The 23,282-nt window shown below is 33.2% G+C and overlaps 2 protein-coding genes across 2 annotated transcripts in view; both read left to right on the forward strand.

Moving 5' to 3' along the window:
* The first annotated feature begins 3,670 nt into the window (after positions 1-3,670).
* LOC143224266 (vitellogenin-2-like) lies at positions 3,671-18,584 on the forward strand. The gene is made up of 6 exons (XM_076452676.1): positions 3,671-3,718; positions 4,729-4,761; positions 7,124-7,287; positions 10,128-10,268; positions 12,020-12,190; positions 18,359-18,584. The coding sequence occupies exons 1-6, from the start codon at positions 3,679-3,681 to the stop codon at positions 18,440-18,442; spliced, it is 633 nt and encodes a 210-aa protein (XP_076308791.1). The 5' UTR covers positions 3,671-3,678; the 3' UTR covers positions 18,443-18,584.
* LOC143223991 (vitellogenin-2-like) overlaps positions 18,403-23,282 on the forward strand; it is a 28,304-nt gene continuing 23,424 nt past the window's right edge. Inside the window, exons 1-3 of the mRNA XM_076452456.1 lie at positions 18,403-18,630; positions 18,919-19,058; positions 22,652-23,122. Of these exons, the coding sequence (XP_076308571.1) occupies positions 18,550-18,630; positions 18,919-19,058; positions 22,652-23,122 (692 nt within the window). The 5' untranslated portion in view covers positions 18,403-18,549. The remainder of the gene's footprint in view (positions 18,631-18,918; positions 19,059-22,651; positions 23,123-23,282) is intronic.

Raw genomic sequence — 23,282 nt, forward strand, 5'->3', positions numbered from 1 at the left:
TTATGAAGAGCATGGAGGGAAAATTAGTGTGCTTTGTGGACAATACAGCTTTACACTAACAAATTTGGAATTAAAAATACGATGCAAGGTTTATGTCTAGATGCACAGTCATCACGTGGTGTAGTTGGCCGGACGTGACGACAAAGATTGTAAGGACGTAGTGATAATTGTTTTAAATAAGACACATTCCACTCTTTTTAATTCTAGTGACTGATCATGTTGACCGCTATATATCTTTACTCATTTTTATTCAAGTGAAAGGTTGTTTAGAAATAATTAAAATTAAAATTAATACGATGTACAATATGTTTTGAATGCCGAAACGATATATAACATGTTTCTTTAATACTGTATGAGAGAGAGTATCTGTCTTTTAAAAACAATAGTAAAAACAATATATTAAGATCTGTTTCTTCGTACATTTACTACCATCATCGTATACAAAAATCTGATAATTCATGCATTTGCCAACACCAGTCACCACATACACAAAGCTGTTTCACTGTTTAACATCACCATATACACAGGTCTGTCAAGTAGTACACTTATCACCACCATCTTACACACGGATATGTCTGGTCGTGTGCTTATCACCACCACAAATAGAAATACGTTTCGTTGTTCCATTCCCTCACTATCTGATCCTGCACGGCTAGGCGATTAGGGTGCTCGACTTTCATTCTGAGGACTGCTGGTTCGAATCTTACACCCTTAAATTAGAGACGGCTAGCGCAGATAGCTCTTGTATAACTTTGCATGAAATTGAAACAAACAAACAAATCCCTCAATAGCACATTTCTATTTTCGCTTATACAGAGAGAGTATTAAACAACATTGAATGACGGGGTAATAAATATCACGTACACAGTTGTTTTTTCTCTGGTTAACACAAGATGACTGAAGACTTTGGAAAACTACCAATATCAAACTATTCAGCACGCTCAGTGGAAGTCTGGCTGACGTTGCAGTGTTCGTGTCAAAAACATTGCCAATATCACCCCTCGATCGTTGCACGCTACATTGATGAGGATTGCTACGAGCTGGTATATAGTAAGCAAGATTAGTAAGTATATGCATAGTCTTAAATAGCTTCTTAAATATCTCAACATTGTACGCCATATGTGGTTAAACCAAGACACCCATACCTTTGTTATTAATTTTAACCATATTCATGGTCTGGGAAAGAACCTATAAATTTAGCATCAGTTCACGGGCTTTGGTAAGCAGTTATAAACACCCCATAAACTGTTATGACTAGAGTTATTTTTAAAGGTGTTTATGAATCATAACAAAATCTGTGTCAAGAAACTAATTTTCTGAGTTTTTACATGTAGTTTCTATACCCGACCAGAAGCGTTCTCTAGTTAGCAGAGAGTGAACTATTTTCTATTGTTATCCAATAATTGCAGTCTTGTTCGTAAGAGATGTTTTGAAAAATGTACGTAAACATGTTCAAATTGTTTGCTTTTTGGAGGTTCTATAGGCAAGTCCCCTAATGGCTCAGCGATAAGCTTGAAAGCTTATAACGCTAAAGACTGGCTTACGGTGCCCGTGATGAGTAAAGCGCCGATATCCATTTGTGTTCTTCTCACTTTAACAATAAACAAATACCTAGTGGCAAAGAAAATTAACCTCATTTGTTTCTATAAATTATGTACATGGTATTATTCTAATCATAAAGTTGGTTTAAATGAAAAAAAATGTTTTAATTCGATTTTATCGTAATCAAATGGGTAGATTTTTTCCTATAAAATATACTTCGGAAAGCATTTGTCAACGAAATATATCGAACTGACTGTAATTAAATATTTTAGAATAGTGGTGTATCTGACCTGGAATTAACTAAGCTATAGATGTTTGTTGTCTAAGAAAAAAGCTACAGTTAGCTATCTTCTGTGTCCACGATGGAGAATCCAACCTCGAATGTTAGTATTGTAAGTCCGTAAACGTACTGCTGATCCATAGAATGTAAATGGATAATAAGTAAATAACAAATCTGCATGTACTCAAATATTTGTTAGTGTTTGATACGACACAAATAGTTCTTGATCTATTTACGTTTTCCTGAACTAACTTTGAGCTCGATTTTGAAACTAGACGGACTTTAAAACCTCTATTTCTTACACATGGAGATTTGTTTGTAGTCAAGCGCAAAGCTGTGCCTACCACTAGTGGTGCAATATATTTCACATTATTAGTTATGTTTATCAAAAATACGTTAACTAATGAACGCACTTTGCTTACACCACAGATAAATTGAAACTTCTGAAGAGACATTTATTTCTTTGATGAGGTCAGCATCTCCTGCGTATACCAGTTACTGATCTTTGACAGAAGGAATCCAGTTATATGACAGATATATTCTGAACCCACATCTAGTGAAAAAACAGTAGTTTCACAGGATAACTGTTATCATGTTATCAAAAATGTTAAAAAAGTTATGTGAATATACTTTTATTGACTATCAATTCCAAAGTATTTTTTTGTTCCGTAAGTCGTTTCATACGTCTAATTTTGAAGCTACAGACTAGACCAAAGTCATCTTGTCACAAACCATCATTCAGCGCCATCTCTTGACAACTCCTGCCAGGCTGATTAATGTGATTTGATACTTTTATAACACATTCACGGACCCAGAATACAGAATGAAATTATTTCGTTGAAATGGGACGTGAACCATGGATTTCAAATCGATAGTTCGGTACAATAACTACTTAGCCTTCGGAAGACAAAATTTGAAAAATACAAATTTCATTGATGGAACATAATTACAAAAAAAATCATTTTCATAACACAAGTGACATCTACCAACTGCAAGTCCTCATAAAATGCGGATGATTTCAAATAACACTTTTTCTTTTCGTCTTCTTTATGTTTTTTGTTTTTTAATTTCACGCAAAGCTACAAGAGGGCTATTTGCTCTAGCCGTCCATAATTTAACAGCGTAAGACTAGAGGAAAGGCAGCTAGTCATCACCACCCACCACCAACTCCTAGGCTACTCTTTTACCAACGAATAATGGGATTGATTGTAACATTATAACGCCCTCACGGCTGAAAGGGCGAGCATATTTGGTGTGACCGGGATTCAAACCCGCAACCCTTAGATTACGAGTCGAATGTCTTAACCACCTGGCCATGCCAGGCCTAGAGTTATGAACTCGGTCAACCTAGTCCACTAGAGGCTAAACGAGGGAACCAACTTTCTTGTTCAAAATGTTAAACCACAAAACGATTACTGTGATTTGTTTGAGCTTTTCCCCTTGTTTAAACATTTAAAATAATAATTTACGGAAATGCATAATTAAGTCTTTGAGCCTCTTTAATCTACGTTATGTCTTTCAAGTGTTTAAACTGAAAGACGCTTATTCTGTATAATTCGATATTTTTACTCAGCTTTACAGAAAGTGATTACATTTGTATAAAATGCTTAATCTCTGATAGTTCGTCGGTTTATTTTTCAGAAAAAAGTACACAATCAGCACTTCTGATTAAAAGTTCGAGATCAGAGATAGATACAGTTTTAACCTTGAAATCATTAATTTTACATACATTACACATAATAACAGGTTGATCGCCTGATGACCGTTCAGAAACCACGATTGGTTCCGGTAAAAGAAAATAACAAGTTATAAATGTCAGCTTAGTATGAGGATATCTTTTACATTATTCTGTCAAGATGAGGGGAGAGACAACTTTACTGTTACTGGCATGTGTGGGTAAGTATTTCTGTAACATGTACAGAAAAGTATTCCACTTAATTAGGAAATAATGTCGGCTTCTATTTGAAGAACAAATGTATTATCATTGAGTTGTTGTTTAAACTAAGATATTTACTTCGATTTATTTCTTAATCTAGATTTATTGTTTATAGAAATGAAACTTAGATCTTTGATTGTCCCCAATCCTAGTGGTTCAACGGTAAGTTTAGAGGATTGTAACTCTAAAAATCTATTTTCGATGCTTCTGGTTGGCACAGCACGGTGTGCAGTTTTGTGCTTAACAACGAAGAAACAAACAAAAATGAGCTTCATCACTAATATCTAATACAGTGCACGAGTGTGATGGACTTGAACTACTGATTCTGATAAATTTACCCTTTGTTTTTATCCACAAACAACCACATCTGTTCAAGTTAAGCCTGGTTATCCATGACATGCTGCGAGAGTTTCTAAAGGTTCCACTGGTATCTAAATTGGTTCATTCCTTCAAACTTAAGAAATCTGTAAGAATCTGTGATAAAGTTAAACACGAATTAATGAAAAATATAAAAAAGATCGCACTACAACAGCTAGACAACACTCGTTTTTGTTGTTGTCGTTTCTATACCGAACATCGTTGAACTAGCACTGTGGCCTTGAAGTTTTGTTTCTCTTTATTAATAAGCACAAAGTTATACGATGGGCTATCCGTGCCGTGCCTATCACGGATATCAAAACCCGGATTTTAGCGTTATAAGCCTTTATACTTACAGGTAAGCCACTGGGGACAACTTTGAATAGACTGTTTGAGTTTCAAATCTGACAAAGCAGTCGTTTACAACAGTTCCATCACATTCAGAGTGTGTTTACATTTTGTATTATTTATAATTCTTATACATTTGCAATTTAAAAATACAACAAAAATAAGGTAGTTAACGATTTAACCTTTTCTCTTTGTTATTATTTTACTTAACCTGTATGTTTAAGGAATTTATCTTCTATTTCCTAACATATTTCATTCTTTCCAGTCTTAACAGTGGTCTGTCAGAGAGCGCCCGAAGGTAAGAAACTCTAAATATATTTACAAGTTACTAACAAGAATACTGTTTCTGTATTTTTAAAATTTATTTCAGTGTGATTAAAATAAGTACAAATATCTGTAAAATAAACTTTAATTGTATGTATAGTATTTTACAGTATTAAACTTGCATGTTTAAAATTATAAAATTGTTCTATGTTTAAAAGATTGGTTAAAAACTTACACGAATTATACATCTCTTACCATGTGGTAATATGTAAATTAAAGACAATATTTTAATAGTATACTCATGACTTAGTTATACTGAATAATTGTATAAACTTAACCGGTAAATGTCTGGTAATTATAAACAAATTAAATGTCTGAAATTTAGCCTATGTTTGTATATGTAATTCAAAAACCAGAAATTAATTAAGATGTAGGTGACGATCCGGAACCAGACATTCTTACCATAACATCACTGGCTTTTATTGCATAGTTATATGTACCGGCAATGCCCGTTTCCTATAATATCACTTGGCTTGATATATGAATAACCTATAAATTATATCATTTTAATTGAATCAATTATATGAACACTCTCTAAAATGTATTGTTTTGTTTGACTTGTTATATAGAAATTATTAGTCCTATAGCTCTATTTCACTGTTATAGGAACGCTCTCTGCAGTCTACTGTTTTAATTGATTAGTTATATGAACAAACCCTGCATTACAGCAATTTTATTGATATGTTATATGGATATTCTCTGAATTTCGTCGTTCCACTTAAATTGTTATATATAAACAGTTTCTATAGTCCTATATATAACTTGACGTGTAATATGGACAATCTTTAAATTTCGTTGTCCTATTGGAACCTTTAAATATAAACAGTTTTTATAGTTCAATGTTTAAATTTCATTGTTATTTACACATTATTTATACTTTACCAATTCATTTATTCTGTTATATAAACAATTTTGTTAATTCAACTGATCTTTGTATTATACCAATTCATACTTGGCTTCTTATAACGAAAGCTTCGAAACTGCATCGTTTCGTATAATTGTTATATAGACAGTTTCTACCCCTTGTTAATTGATTTATTATGTAAATCATCTCTAAGTTGCACGCTTGACCCATTATGTCAACAAGATGACCACCCAGTGATTCAGCGTTAAGTCTGAAGGCTTGTAACCCTAACCCCTGTGCTCAAATAATCGTGATGCTCCGGCACAGTGGAGCTTTAGGCTTGACGATAAGCAAACAATATCAACATTTTACAATTTTTAGCATTTCACTGGAGTTGTTATACTAATAGGCTACACTTTATAGCTGCACTTACATCTTCTATATAAGGATTCCTTACATTGTGTCGTTCCATTTAGATTTTCATATGAAGAGTCTCTACTTTCTATCATTGCATTTATTAGTCGCGGCATAACGGCTCGCAGAATGGGTTTGAGTTTTTCAAGCACAAATTTTTAGCTCATAGCTCCGTCATCTTTTTACTGATTTGGGACTTAATTACAATTTTGGATTCAGGGTTGTAATTACCCTTTCGATTTGGTTATTGAACACGGCTATTGAGGATTCCCTCTTATTTCTTTGTATAAAGAGTTTCTACTTTCTACGTTGTATTTATTTTTTATATGATGAGTTTCTTCGTTCTATCTTGCATTTATATCTTTATATGAAGTCTCTACGTTCCATCTTGCATTTATTTCTTTATATGAAGAGTCTCCACGTTCTATCGTTGCAATCATTTCTTTATTATGAAGAAACTCTAGGTTTTATCGTTGAATTTATTCCTTTATCATGTAAAATAAGTTTATAAACCACGTGAGGCCAGCCAAGAACAGAACTAGTTAGCTAGTTGTCAAAAGAAGTATACAGGTGTATCAACAAAGAATTAATTTGCTTTCCGTGAACGTTGATAAAATATTCAGTTCTAGACCAGGTAGAAGACTCTGTATTGTTTGTACGTTTGTAAAACTCTTGTATATGGATCATTATTTATAATAACTATTCGTAACAACCGTTATTATAACTTGTATTATTGTTTATATGATAAAATATATTTATGTTAAGAAAGAAAATTGGGTGTATCAATCATGTTGGCAAATACCATAAATTTGATATATATTGACATTCAATAAACTTCTAAATTAAAATTAAAATTTCCGACCATTTGAAATCATAATACATAATGTGCGTAACATAATAAATCAGAGACTCGTTCGGAACAAATTATAATACGTAACATGGCCTTCATTGGTAATTTTATCTGAACGGGTTTTCTTTTTTCTCAAACATGTTATTACAGTTTTATCCAAATAAATCATAAAGTTGCTGTGTTTTGTTGGTTCTTCTGCTTTTTTTGGCTTTTTTTTTCCTACTACAGTTTTCTCCAGTTGGCACCATTATCACTATGACTACCATGCCAGATTGTTGGCTGGACTCCCTACCGTAAATGATCAATATTCCGGGCTCGAGATTTGGGCTGACTTGAAATTATATCCAACAGGTTCCCAGTTGAATTATGGCCTGAGCAAATTTATTTTAAAGGTGAGTAAGAGAGGAATGAAACATTACAGAAATAACTATGAGACAGTCATGTTTATTAAAAATATGTGATTTGAGGCAAATACTACATTGGTAACTTATACTGAATGAAGAACGGCTTGATTCACGGAGAAAAGTCCTAAAAATAGTCACTTATCAAAGAAATACGAAGTACATATTTAATTTCTTAAAATCAAAGAATCAACTTTGAAACCGTTAAAACTCGGTTAGTTAAAACAAGATATTAAAATTCTAGAGCAGAATGCGCTTTACATAGTTTATAAAAAAGGTATATTCAAATAAAGATACTATATATACTATACTATATATTAGTTTGTTGTGACTCAAAAAGCAAGTCGCAACAAAAATAAATTAAACAAAAAACGCTGCACCAATTGTAAAGATCCCAGGGTACAAACTATAACGTGGGATTATAAAATGTACACTAGGGTTTGGAGGAGACTGAAGAATTAGGACCCACATTCAGGTGGGGATACACCGTCTATCAGTCTTAACCTCCATTCGCCAGTCTCACGTAAAAATTAAAATAGCAGCAATAGACATAGAAATAGAAATTAGGAGAGCGAGATGTGGGCGCTAAAGCCCACAACGTTCTACATATATCTATCTATCTATCTATATATATATATTTATTCTTTTTTTGCAGAATTGTATTTAAAAAAAAGAACGCGTGTTACCTGGTGGTTAGCGTGCCGGACTGCGGATAGACAAGTCAGTTGTTCCAGATGTAATGTTATTAATCACACTCCAGTTTATCTTTAAGTATGCATTACAGGAAATGATAGTAAAACCTGTCATTCAGTTCCAAGAGTCAAACTGAATACTTATGGTTGCGAGTTTACTGCCTTCATATTTGTTCAGTAGTCCAAAATTAAGGATTGCTATATAGAATTCTGACCAGGCCTTTTAGACGTATGTACATAAAGCCCTGTCATTAGTAAGTCTGCTAGAATAAAATGACTTGGATACCCAATTCACTAACGTCATAAAATTCATTTCTATTGAATGACGTCATTTCCAGTTATCCCAAATATGGTGTTCTCTAGTGGGTGCAGCCATATTGGATAAAACCATAGATAATTATCTATATATATATATCCATAATCGTTAATTGATGGTTCATCAGACAATGCTGGATGATCTTATTTATTATCTATATTCATAATCACTATTAACTACACTATGGCACAAGAACACGTCCTGATATGTTGGGTGACGCCATCATCGTGTAGGCAATGGATTGCATTGAATTACGTCGTTCGTATTAATAACAATATAGATTATTAATGATTACCAGTAGTTGTATAGTCGTAATGCTCTCTCAGATAATCAAAGGCGCCCGCACTCTAGATTTTGAATGATAATTTACCAGCCAGAATCACGAGCTAATTATTTATCATTCCTTTGGTACTAGAAAAAGTGCAGAGGAATGAATGATATCACTATTACTGGCATCATATAGAACTCGTACTGGCATGGCTCATGATTAGTAAGTATGGCCTAATTAATTAGTACAGTAGCTTACAACCGCATCATGGTATCTTCCTATGGTATGGTCATCCAACTTTGTTTAATGCCATGTCAGAGGTAGAGGTTCTCTGGGTAGAAAATGATTAATCACCGAAGAACAGAAGAAGAACACTTTTATTGAACAGTAGAAGTTAAAAGACTGTAACTTAAAAATTAAAATATGGTTTATTAGCAATACATAGGCACCATATATAATACTATCTAATGGTACCTAGCCAATTCATTTGTAAAACACAAACCGGGAAAATTGAGACAAACCAGATACTTGAGATTGTTCGTTCCTTTTATCTATCATGTTTTCCATAAATGTAAAACCCAGATCAGTGTGATTATGTTTCGTTAAGACAACATGACTTTAACTTGAATACTTTATTTCGGTATTGTTGTACTATATCTTATACATGATTTGGTAAGATAACATGACTTCAAGTTGAAAAACTTATTTCTGTGTTGCTATATTGCATCACATACAAATGTATTTTTAAAATGTCATGGCTTCAACTAGAATAGCTTTTTTCTGTATTATATCACACATGTATTATTATGATATCAATTATAATAACATTTCGGTATAAGTGTACCTTGTCACACATACACATGTATTGTTAAGGTACCATGACTTCAACTACAATAACTTATTTCTGTATAGCATCACATACAAATGTATTGTTAAAATATCATGACTTCAACCAGAATAACTTATTTCTATATTATTGTATCGTATCACATACATGTTTTTAAGATACCAAGACACTAGTTAGAACAACGTATTATATTTCTGCATTGATATCGTATCACACACGTATATTGTTAAGGTACCATGAATTAAACTAGAATAATTTATTTCTGTTTTGGTATCGTATTAAACATATGTATTGGTAAGTTAACATGATCTCGTCTACAGTAAGTTATTTATGTATTCCGTTATCGTTGTTTTATAACACAGGAGAGATATAAATGTTATAGTTTGAAATTTATGTACAAAATAGAACAACATTCAATTTGTCTACAACCTTGTATTATGAACGTGTATAAGATATGAGTTTTATATTTTAAAATATGTGTATTTATTTCCTAACGGTCTCATAAAAGGTCACAACATTAGTTTATATTCGTCAGTTAGTCGAAAGATAATGAAAATGGCGTATCTTTCAAATATAAAAAAAAAAAACCCATTAAATTTGAAAGTTAAGGTGACTTTGTAATTTTTGCTTTTTGATAAAGGATATTTAAAAATAAAACGATACAAACATTAAGGCTTGTAAAAATACTAAAATATTTTCCCTTAATAGCTTGATGGCGTTCAAGTTGCTAAACTCCACCGAAGTGTGTCCGATCTACACCATACAGTGGTACACAAGGAGTACGCGGGGACTTCAGTATACCAGGAAAAACTTTCGATACCAGTGATAGTCCATATAGAGGGAAATCTGGTAAGTAACTGGACATTTTAACTGGTGATAAATCGTTCTTTCTTCTTCTACCACTATGTAGTGGAAAGAATTTATAGATTACGAAACAGTAACAACAACAACATAAAAAGAAAGAGTGTAATACTATCTTGATATAACCATAAAATGGATCTGAAATTGTTGTAATGCTCTAAATGCTGAAGGAAAGAGAACGGTTTGAGTGAGTACAAGAGAACCAGTGATGTCGAGAAAACCCACTTGTAGAGAAATATATATGCAAAAACGACTCGTTTGGGTTGAGAAAATATTTTACATAGAAGAGCGAACAACGTTTCGACCTTCTATGTAAAATATTTTCTCAACCCAAACGAGCCGTTTTTGCATATATATTTCAGTACAAGAGAACGTTATTATTGTGTGTCAGTCTTTGTTTTTTAGTTTTGCGAGGTTGAGAACTGTTTGCCTGAACCGTTTTCAGATTTTTATTCCGTATATTCAGGCTATGCTTATTAGAAAATTTTTTACGTTAAATGGTCTCGCCAGATGTCACTAGTAATATACAAATATCACTAAAAGCTAATGCGGTTCTGAACATTGATTAAATAATCTGAGTTAAATTTAGCAGACGAGTTTCTTTGTTTCAACGCTGGGCACATCACATATAACTCATTATGCAGTTTTCTGCTTAGCAACAAACTAATTTTCTCTGCAAACTAAATTAACTTACAAGAATAGTTTAAATAAATCCTCACTAGTGGCGCTAAAAAGTTGCTTGTTTTTTGTTAAACACGAAGCTACAAAATGGGCTACTTGTGCTGTGCTCACTATGGGTATCAAATACCGTCTTGTAAAATTATAAGCCTTCAAACTTACTATTGAGTCACTGAGGGGCTCTAACAATTAAGTATATCTATCAATTTGCGATAGAATCTATTTTTAAAACTATTTAAGTTTCATCCAATGTTGTTTTTTGTTTTTTCTTTGTACATTTATCTATTCTACTGTAGCTAAATACGTTGAAATAAGGTAAAACAATCTGGAGTTGAGGGTGTTGAAACAAAGTAAAAATGTAATATTTAAAGTTTTCGTTATAGATTCACCATTAATGTAGTTAGATAGTTGGTGTGTTTTTTGTTCACCCTATTGTTTTGTGTGTTTCTTTGATATTTTAGTATTTTGGTTATAATTTAAAAGCAAGTATGAACAAAGAAGAGGCTGTTTAGATCTTTAAAAGGCAGTAAAATAATATATTGACACTTGAATTGATTTATTACTAAAAATAATAAAATATGAACACAAAATATAAATATTCAGGTGCGCCTACATTTATGTGCTAATAATAGTTTAACAGGTAGGATCATAGAAAAAAATGTTAATATTGCACTAACATGTTTCGTACTTTTATAAAATAGCTATATGATGACTTAATACTGAAAGTTTGAGTTTGAGTATCTAAATCTATAACACAATACAAAAATCATTTATATTTTTCATAGCTCATATTTATATGTTTTTGGATTACCCAAAATCTCCAACGTAGCTTGAAATTAAAATATGAATCATTCGTAACTGGTGAATTTGAAACTTATCGATCTGAACTCCTTACTCGTTTGTGTTAAGTTCCTTTTCAACCGAATATTTAACAAAGTAATGCATGTGGCTGCTAATTTCTCTGTTAGAATTAGAACTTTTGGAATAACTTATTTAATGTCTTGATTTGTTTTTACATAAGTATTCAGTACAAATTGAAATTCTTCTATTGAAACCTATAGGTTAAATATATTGAAGTCGATAATACGGATCCCATTTGGTCAGTAAATATGAAACGGGCAGTCTTGAGTACAATGCAGATGAAAGTAGTCCCGAAGAATCCAGATGTGTTTTCCCTTGAAGAAGATGTCCCGTTGACAGATGACGTCGTTATTAGCTACAAAGTCTACGAAGTAAGTTCTAGCTTTACTGAAGTGTTTGTTTTTTAATAAGTTCAATCCTGAAGGATTATGAATGCTTGACTGATGTGTTACTTTATTAAATAAGACTAAACTTTCATACATTGTCAAGTTGATGTGTTATGTATTAAGTACGGCCATACTTTAAGACACTATCAAGTTGATGTGCTACATATTAAGTACGACCATACTTTCAAACATTATCAACTTCATGTGCTACATATTAAGTACGACCATACTTTAAGACACTATCAAGTTGATGTGCTACATATTAAGTAGGACCATACTTTCAAACATTACCAAGTTGATGTGCTACATATTAAGTACGACCATACTTTCAAACATTATTAAGTTGATGTGCTACTTATTAAGTTTGACCATACTTTAAGACACTATCAAGTTGATGTGCTACATATTAAGTACGACCATACTTTAAGACACTATCAAGTTGATGTGCTACATATTGAGCACGACCATACTTTCAAACATTATCAAGTTGATGTGCTACATATTAAGTACGACCATACGTTAAGACACTATCAAGTTGATGTGCTACATACTAAGTACGACCATACTTTTAAACATTATCAAGTTGGTGTGCTACATATTAAGTACGACCATACTTTCAGACATTATCACGCGCAGTAGATATGCTTGTTCATATCTTGTACTTGTCTGGTTGTACTTATAGTTGAATCATGTAACTTTAAATACATCAAGATAGCTGTTTTAAACCCATAAACAGTGCAGTTTTGAATATTTTTTTCACTTTAGCGTTGTTTACTATAATACAAAATACAACTCTACATCACATATTTAACGTATTATCTCAGCATTCCATAACAAAAACAGCTCTTTACCACAGTTCTATAACAATGTTCTCTACCACAGCTGTATGTAACACAAATATTTCATTTTCTATAACAATGTTCTCTACCACAGCTGTATCTAACACAAATATTTCATTTTCTATAACAATGTTCTCTACCACAGCTGTATGTAACACAAATATTTCATTATCCTAGTTATTTGTGGCACACTCTTATTTAATCCAGTTGCCGTATTTGCCCAAATATAATGCACAGTTTTTTTCATTCAAATATCTCCCGAAAAATCGACTGTGCATTATATTTGTGCACGTTCAGTTTTGACCAGAAGCCACTATCGAAAAAACATTAAAGGTTTCAAAAAAACGTGCCTATCTAATGCAATGAATAAAATGCTGTGGAAATCAGAAGAGGTCGAAACATAAGTTCGAGGAAGTAAATATCGAATATGATGAACCTGATGGTAGCTCCAATTATAGCGTTGATGAAGATTTATGTGAAAATGAATTATCAGTTTCGTGTATTACCAAGTATAAACCTTCCAATAAATCATTTAAAATTGACCTGCAAAACAAACATTCAGTGAAAGATTATCAAATGTGTTTAAAACACCAATAGTTGTTTATTGTACTAAGAAATGATTCAATACATATTGTACTACGAATGCTTAAAACAAACGCATTTTCTTGAGTCTAACCTTTCAAAGTTGAGTGGATATTATATTCGAGTAAATACGGTATATGAAACACAGTTCTTTATTTCACTTATATGTTACATTATTTTTACCCCAGTGTTATACAAAATACTCAATGTTATTTATCCTCATTATATGTAGCACACAGTTCTTTATAAGTGTTTCAGCAAATTTATGCAGAACAGATTCGTTATTGTTCTATTATAAATAATATATTGAAACTATGTTTTACAGATGACCTGTTTTACAACACTTCACTCTTTTACATATAATACAATAACAGATTCGTTATAGTTCCATTATAAATAATATATTGAAACTATTTTTTACACATAACCTGTTTCTCGATACTTCACGCTTTTCATATAATTTCATCTGGTTGATACCTGTATCAATTAATATATATCTATACTATAATAATTTACTGTCTCAGTTGTCATTTCTATTAGTGTATATCTGTATTAAGATAAACTCACTCAGTTATTTGTGTTACAAGGTCTTCAGAGTTAGGTAGCTATTGCAACGTCTGAGTCAGCTGTCACTCACGACTAGTTTTTTACTATGAATAACACAGTCTCGTTTGTTTTTATGAAGTAGGGTTAGTTTTTAGTACGAATAACTCAATGTTTTATTTTTGAGTCTCGGTTAGTTTTACTACAAATTACACACTGTCTCACTCTTCTGCACACGATATCAGTTTCTATTTTGAATAACATTCTTTTTTTCTAGGATGTAGGATTAGTTTCTACTATAAATATAACATCGTGTTTCTTTTATGCAATGCAGGGTCAGCTTGTGTTATGGATAACATGTTGTCTTACATTCGTGAGACCCGTTCATGATGTTATAAAAACACGTAGGTTCAATCAAGAAGACTTGATATAAATGAAATATATACCCTGTAACCTGAGCTCTTCGAAAGGTGGAACTTTTGTCACCTGTATAGAACATGTGGTTAGCTCTAACTGTGAATAACGAATGGTTCCACTTTTCTGGTACGCATTTTGTTACCATTTATAAAACACAGCCTCACTTTTCATGGAACATGAGCCTTCTTCAACTATGAATAATATATGCTCTCACTTTTTTGAGGCGCCCACCACTGGCACAGCGGTATGCCTGCGGTCTTACAACGTTAAAAACCGGGTTTTGATACCTGTAGTGGGCAGGGGCGTAGATCCTGGAGGGATGGATGGTATACATCCCCCTTCATTTTAGGTGGGGGGTATGGTGCATACAATCATCCCCCCTACAGTTTGTTCTGTTGAATTGTTTTATTGCATCACAGGGCTACAAATTGTGTGTTTGTTCTTGTGATTCTCGTGTTCTTACCAATCGAATTACATAATTAGGCCTAGATGTAGGTTCTTTCAGTAGCCGAAATGTGCATCTTTAATATAGGCGGGCTTCTAAGCTTTTCGATCTAAGCGATAGTTCGTAAGTATCAGTCAGTAGGCCTAAGTATACATGCACGTATCGTGGCAACAAGATTACTCTGTGACTGCATATTTACAGCTTTCAGGTTCACGTAATCAGAGATTACCAATTTGCAAATTGAACAGTCCACATGAGTGGTTGCAAAAATCATCCCCCCCTATCGGATGTAAAAAATCTACGCCCCTGGTAATGGCAGAGTACAGATAGTTATTTGTGTAGCTTTGTGCGTGATTACAATAAAACAAAAACCTTTTAGAGGCATGAAATTATTTTTTACTGTAAATAACACACTAAGACACATTTAGGGGGCAAATTTATTTTTACTATGAATAATACACCAAGATACATTTAGAAGACATAATATTAGTTTTTAGTATAAATAACACACTAAGGAACTTTTATGGGTCAGAGGGTTAATGTTTATTATAGAAAACACGCTAAGGCATCTTTCAGTATGTTTCGAATTTCCTCCAAAGCTATACGAGGGCTATTTGCCTAGTTTAGCAGTGGAAGACTAGAGGGAAGGCAGCTAGTCATTACCACCTACCACCAACTCTTGGGCTATTCTTTTACCAACAAATAGTGGGATTGATTGTAACATTATAACGCTTCCACGACTGAAAGGGCGAGCGTATATGCTGGGTCCCCGGGGATTCGAACTCGCGATCCTCAAATTGCGAATCAAGCGCCCTAACCATCTGGCCATGCCGGGCTGCATTTTATTATCAGACAGAGGGTTAATTTTTACTAAGAATGAATCACTGAGGCACATTTATGGAACAGAAAATTAGTTTTTTTTTACTATTAATAATACATTGAGACCTATTTATGAAGCAGAATATTAGTTTTAACTATAAAGAGTATAATGAAACACTTTTTTGGGAAAAAGGGTTAGCTTTTACAATGAATAATACACTGAGGCACTTTTATGGTTTTGTTTTGTTTTGAATTTCGCGCAAAGCTACTCGAGGGCTATCTGCGCCAGTCGTCCCTAATTTAGCAGTGTAAGACTAGAGGGAAGGTAGCTAGTCATCACCACTCACCGCCAACTCTTGGGCTACTCTTTTACCAACGAATAGTGGGATTGACCGTCACATTATAACGCTCCCACGGCTGAAATGGCGAGCATGTTTGGTGCGACCTGGATTCGAACCCACGACCCTCGGATTACGAGTCGAACGTCTTAACACGCTTGGCCATGCCGGGCCCCACTTTTACGGAACAGATGGCTAGTTTTTCTCATAAACAGCACATTGTTTCACTTTTTCTGAGACACGAATAAATTTTTATGCGAATATTACAAGTAGATAATGGCTACTTATCCGCTAGTACAGCGGTAAGCATACGGATTCACAGGGCTGAAATCAGACATTCGATTTCTCTCGGTGGACTCAGCAGATGGCCCGATGTAGTTTTGCTCTAGGAAAACACTTAATGGTTAGCTTTACTGGTGTGTTTCTTAAAATCTTGATTGACATGCTGTTCACTTTTTCTTTTTGGACACGAATTATTAATTGCTATAACACATAAATATTTATAAGACACCTTGTTAATGTTTGACTAATATTATCTAATTAATGTTTATTAAAAACACATTGTTTCACATTTTAGAGACACTGTTAGCATTTGATATAAATATCATACTTTCTCACTTTTCTAGCACACATTTTAAATATGATTAATTTGTTTGCTATTAAACACCAAGACACAGAACTGACTATTCGTTCTTTGCCCGTCTCGAGTATCGAATTTCGGATTTTAGCCTTCAGACTTATAGCTGAGCAATATAAAGCGAATATGGTTAACATACTGTCTCACTTCTTTGGGGCATAGTGTTAATTTTTATACAAATAACAAAATATATTAGTTTTCTGAGCAATTATTTTTCTTTACTCTGAGTAATACTTCATTTCACTTTTACAGGGCACAAGGTTAGAGTTTACTAATAATAATACACTGTTTCATTTTTTTTAGAAACAAGGGTATGTTTTGGCTTTATATTTATCCTAGTCTAAAATCACAGGGATATCTTTTACTACAGATAACACATTATCCCACTTTCCTTGACACAGGGTTAATTTTTACTATAAGCAGAATATTTTACCACTTTTAAGGAAAACACACTTAACTTACACCAGGTACAAAACATTGTCCTACTTTTCTGGAACAAGGGATAGCGAATTATCTTTTACTGTGAATAACATACGGTCTCACTTAACTGGGACACAAAGTAGGTTTTACCATGAACGGAATTATGTCACACTTTTCTGAAACATAAAGTGAGGTTCTGCTCTAAACTTATCTCAGCCCCAAGATACAGAAATAGAGCTTTTACTAAAACTGAGACAATGTGTTGTCTCATTTCTTTGATGTATAAGGTAACGTTTTCAATGAATAAGACAATTGTTTTACTTTAGTAGAACAAGGGTTTAATTTTAATTATAAATTAATCAGTTTGGGGGGAATAAAGGTGTTGTTTTTACTACAAATAACACACTGTGTCATTTTTCTGGACACGAAGTTAGTTTTTACCAGGAATAATGCAATCTATAATTTTGTTATGAGATACAGCTTTTACTATGAATAAAATAGTTTCAATAACTAGTTAGATTTTAGCATGAATAATACAAAGTTAACTTTTATTATGACAACACTTTTGGGGGACACGTTTTGTTTCATGTGAATAACATGCCCACTTTTCTAGAATACACTTTTAGATTTTGCTTTGTATAATACAATGTCTTATTTTTCTGGGAAACAATCAGTCGTACTAATGATAACACCTTGTTTTAGTTTTATGGGATATGATGTTAGCTTTTGCTATGAATAACACACAGTTTACTTTCTGATACACTTTTCTGCTAATATCATCAAAACACTGTGTTTGCTCTCCGCGTCAGTTCTTTTTCACTATCTATAACACATTGTCTAATATATCTATCACGATGTATTTTATAAAACACACAGTTAAGTTGTCTCATGAATAATAAAATGTCTCTCTTTTATAGAACACAGTATTAAGTTTTGTGAATTAACCAATATATATTTTTCTGGGACAGAGAGTTGTTTAGTTACAATAAATAACTTATTGTGCCATTAATAGTAGAAGTATTTTGTCTTAAGTTTATGAAAAACTTTCAAACTTAAATCTCTACGAGTAATAATATTATTGGCCTAAATTGTACATATTTTACCTTCCGACAGGATGGTATTGGTGGGAACTGTGAAACGTATATCAAATCCAGTCTCTTCAATCACCTGACTTTCCCAGTCAAGATCCTGTTTTGAACATCACAAAGACAAGAAACTATAAAAACTGTACCCACAGGCCTGCATATGTTCACCATAATCACGATGTCCATGGATGTCCATGGGTTTGTCCTCAGAGTCCAAATATGATCCCTCTTCACACACATTCTAGATATCCTCATCACCCATTTTCAGAATGTATAGGATGTTCTAAAGGGTATGAAACGGTAAGTATTAACTGAAGGAATCAGAGAAGTCAGATTTTAAGTTGAACTAGATTAAACATCGATAACTTTGTTAACAATCTGTATTCCTCACAAGCGATCAGTGCCTTAAACAGTTCAGATTCTATTTGAATTAGTTAGTATATTATAATAATAAACCATGGGCATATCTTTTGGAAAAATAAAATAATTTTAGTGTTTTATTATTTGCACGACATATATTTGTGGATTTATTTTTTATTCTATGTTCTACCATATTATTTATATTCGTTTACATTTTCATTTATACAGGACAGTATTCTTGCCAAATCTTATTCTCACACGGTGTACAACGTTAGTGGTACGTTTAGCAACATGACGATTCAGCAGATTTACAATTATGGGAAGATTGTATATCCTGCATACGGAAACGAACTTGAGATCTTTTCTCTGTAAGTGAAATTTCAGATAAAAACAATAAAAGAAGAGGGGTAATTTTATATTTCTAAATGTTAGTTTAGCTGCGTCGATTCATGTATATTTCGGATTTGTTGTTGTTCTTTCACCACGTACTATTGATTGAAATATTTAGTCATACATGATGAATAGTTGAGTATGTGTTTGTCTCATAGCAAAGTCACATCGGGCTATCTGCTGTGTCTACCAAGGGGAATCTAAACCCTGATTTTAACAATGTAAATTCAAAAATTTATTATTGTCCCACAATGGGAGACAATGAATGGTTGCTCAATCACCATCACTACATCTGATGGTAAAAGTCAGTTCCCCAGTGAGACAGCTTAAACCTAAAAGGCTAAAATTCTAGGTTCGATTCTCTGCGTGGAGATCGCAAATAGCTCCAAGTGGCTTTGCTCTCTAAAAAAATAAACACTTTGAAAGTTATTTTCATTATTAGATTTTTTAAACAAATTATAACACTATAGTACGAAATTCTTAACAGCATTTTAAATACATCTATTTTTGATAAGACATTTATTTTACAATATAATCCACTGTCTATTAATTCACAAACTTTACATACAAATAGTCAGATCATATTCGTGTTTCAGTTAAAGGAAAATAAATATTTTGTATGAATAAATGAATGATTTGAATTGCTTTTAACTCTATATATAATGAGACCACACTGAAGTATCTCAGCTATTTTGGTGCTGTAAAATTATATAAAAATTATTTACTGTAAAGTATACGTGTTTATCATTAATGTGAAAATAATATTACTTAATATAAAACTGACAACCTTACATAACTGCAATAAATTGTAGAGTTGGCAATTCATGCATTACTTTAAATTTTGTTTCAGCCGCGGCATAGTAGCTAATAGAATGGCTCTGAATTAACACAAAAAATATATCTAGTAAAAAATGAGAGTGTGAAGTTTCATAGATTAATTCCCTTTAAATTTCCCTAAATAAATTCAAGTGCCGCGGATATTGAAGATTACCTTTAATTTCATAAGCCATACCTCTTTTCTTCTACTTCAGTATACTTTGATGAATCCAGACAGCGATACGACAGTAAATCAGGTTCTGGAAACTAAAGATATTTATCTAAAATTCTATAGCATGTGAATTTTCGCGATATTTCCAACATTCCTTAACAGTTGAGCATTTTATCTAGTCAATCTAAGAGTTCATTGTTCACATTCCGTTTCGGAAAAAAATATTTTCTTTACACTTTGAGACTGTGGGAGTGCTAGAGGAGTGACAGTCAAATCTCACTGTTTGACTGGACAAGGTTCGTCCAAAAGCTGATGCTGGTTGCTCCTTACTAGCAGAAAAAATAAAGGTTCTATTGAATGTCAGTTCAAATCAATGATGCCCTCCGCTGGTACAGCAGTAAGTCTATGGATTTACAACGCTAAAATCAGAGGTTCGATTCCTCTCGGTGACCTCAGCAGTTATCCCGATGTGGCTTTGCTATAAGAAAACACCCACCCACACACTTATATCAATGACAGACACATACCGGATGCCCCTCTGTAATGTTTCGTGAAAATACAAACACTGGGGAGTAAAGAAGTTTGTGAAAAGGGTTTGTGACTGGCTGACCTCTGGTGTAGAGAAACCAAAACAATCCTGTACTGTGTGGCAGAAGTCCATTAATCAGTACTGAACAGATTTTAATAAACTGGGATTTCTGATAATGTGCACACGTAAGTGATTACTGAAACAATTAAAGAATAATTTTGGATTGCAAACACGTTATCTATCTCTAAACGATTATTTGTTTGAAATTAAGTACAAAGCTACACGATGGGCTACCGGTGCTCTGCCCGCCACAAGTATCGAAACGAAACCCGGGTTCTAGCGGTGTGAATCTGGGGGACATCTCTAACAAAACAACCATAACTTGAACATTCTAATCTAGAATTATCAGATTTCCAATTTAATTAAGACGAAATTGAGACTAAGCCCAGAGTACAGTCACGTGTGTTTGTTTCAATATCCTACCAATAAATAATTAAGTACACTAAGAGTTGCTTACTCAGTTGTTAAGCAATAATTTCTAGAATTCAGTACTATAGAGATGTCAGTGAAGAGATAATCATCAAATAATTATTCAAAAATTTATTTTTACCAACATTATATACACACTTTTGTCATAAAACTTCTTATATAAAAAGGTTTCACTTTACTTTGACTCTAAATGGTAGCGACGTTCTCGTCATCATCCAAAGTTTCATTTTTCTGACCTAGAGATATTACACTTTTTCCATAGTAAATTGTTTAATGGTTACTCAAAGGCTTGACGCAGCCCAGACCCAGAGATTCGTGTCCCGTTGATGAAAAAAAAAGAGAGAGAAATATCACTCTGCGTTTTGGAGACACAGATTGGTTATTAGAGTAACGTTCAAATCTCATCATTCGACCCGACAAAAGTGTTTTCCCTCTAGTCTATTACTTGAAACTTAGCAAAGGTTAGCTCTATTAGTTTTATGTTGTTGACTAAGTGTCTTCCCTCTAGTCTATTACTTGAAAGTTAGGAAAGGTTAGCTCCATTAGTTTTGCTGTTGACTAGCTGTCTTCCCTCTAGTGCAGTGGTTCCCAACCAGAGGTGCTCGCACCCCTTGGGGGTGCGAGATAACATTTGTTTTGGCCACCTTTACCTTTATTTTCAAATAAATAATTACTGTAAGGGGTGCGAGAACATATTAAATTTTTTTAGGAGTGCGGGGCATAAAAGAGGTTGAGGACCACTGTTCTAGTCTGTTACTTGAAACTAAGGAAAGGTTAGCTCTATTAGTTTTATGTTGTTGACTAAGTGTCTTCCCTCTAGTCTGTTACTTGAAACTTAGGAAAGGTTAGCTCTATTAGTTTTATGTTGTTGACTAAGTGTCTTCCCTCTAGTCTGTTACTTGAAACTTAGGAAAGGTTAGCTCTATTAGTTTTATGTTGTTGACTAAGTGTCTTCCCTCTAGTCTGTTACTTTAAACTTAGATAAAATTAGCTCTATTAGCTTTACATTAAATCCACAAAAGAAACAAACAATCACAAGCGTGAAAACTAACTCCTTTCCTTTAGTGGGTCGAATGGTTGCTACAGCATATTTGTCAAACTCAAAGATATATGTATCACATTATCACTGCTTCAGTTATGTTTCATGAGAAAACATGCATTTTTTTACTTCTAAAAGGACTGTGTATGAGAACGTAAAAAGCTTGAAATCTCTATGACGACAACTTTATTCATACTTACTAAATAACACGTGAGCAGATGTAATAGGTATGGTCACACACGGACATTCTTCTGCACTCATAGCTAGCTTACCGTTCCTTACATAGAATTAGACAAAATGCTCAATGTGTAAGAAAGATGTTGCAGAGGTTAATGAATTTCCCATTCTATATAATTTTAAATAAACAATAAAAAATAACTAAGCAGTGTGATCAGAAATCTGTATTTCACTTTGTTGGGTGTATATTACAGTTACTCAAAATATTTTACGAGTTAATTATGTATTACCTTGATTATCATAGAAACACATATAAACATTTGAACTTATAACTTTCTTTAATCAACAGCCTAAACCTGACACTTAGATCAGTTACCCCATCTTCCTATGGATCTTCGAAATTCCAAACGCTTCAGTCAGTCACACTTACTAATCTTACATTCCATTTGCCTCAGCAAATTGTATCTCATCCTACTGATAACATTGAACTGTCTACGTGGACTGGCAAAGTCTTAAAACACAGAAAGTCGAGAAAAGAATACAAATTAGGAACGAATTCATCGCTGGACATCCCTTTTATGTCCATCTTTAGCCCTATCAACTTAGACGACGTAAAAAATACGGCCATAGAAACTTTAGAAAGCCTTGCTGACGATATCTCTAAAGAAGATCTATCTAATTCTGAAAGTATTTCTTACAAGGTTATTGGTTTGATTAATGCTCTATCCGTCATGCCATTCCACCACATCAAGGCTCTTGTTGAAGAAGTCATTTCAGAGACAGCCACTAGACGAGAATATGAAAAACATCAAATTATGAGGTAGGACATGAATTCATATAATGTTACATTCTTTTGTATAAACATAAAATTTATATCCGAAAGTGAATAAATTAGACAATTCCTTGAGTTTTTTTTGTTTTTGTTTTGTTACTTACAAACCTAGAAGTTTGATGACTTGTAAAAGTTTCGATATACTTCT

The sequence above is a fragment of the Tachypleus tridentatus genome, chromosome 8 (genome assembly GCF_004210375.1).
Source record: "Tachypleus tridentatus isolate NWPU-2018 chromosome 8, ASM421037v1, whole genome shotgun sequence".
Taxonomy (NCBI): Eukaryota; Metazoa; Arthropoda; class Merostomata; order Xiphosura; family Limulidae; genus Tachypleus; species Tachypleus tridentatus.

What these genes read in the sequence shown, in the direction of transcription:
- LOC143224266 (XM_076452676.1), top strand. Translation starts at nt 3,679, where the DNA reads ATGAGGGGAGAGACAACTTTACTGTTACTGGCATGTGTGG. An exon ending in CTGTCAGAGAGCGCCCGAAG is followed by an intron (nt 4,762 to 7,123) that starts GTAAGAAACTCT and finishes TTCCTACTACAG; the next exon opens with TTTTCTCCAGTTGGCACCAT. An exon ending in TTAGCTACAAAGTCTACGAA is followed by an intron (nt 12,191 to 18,358) that starts GTAAGTTCTAGC and finishes ACCTTCCGACAG; the next exon opens with GATGGTATTGGTGGGAACTG.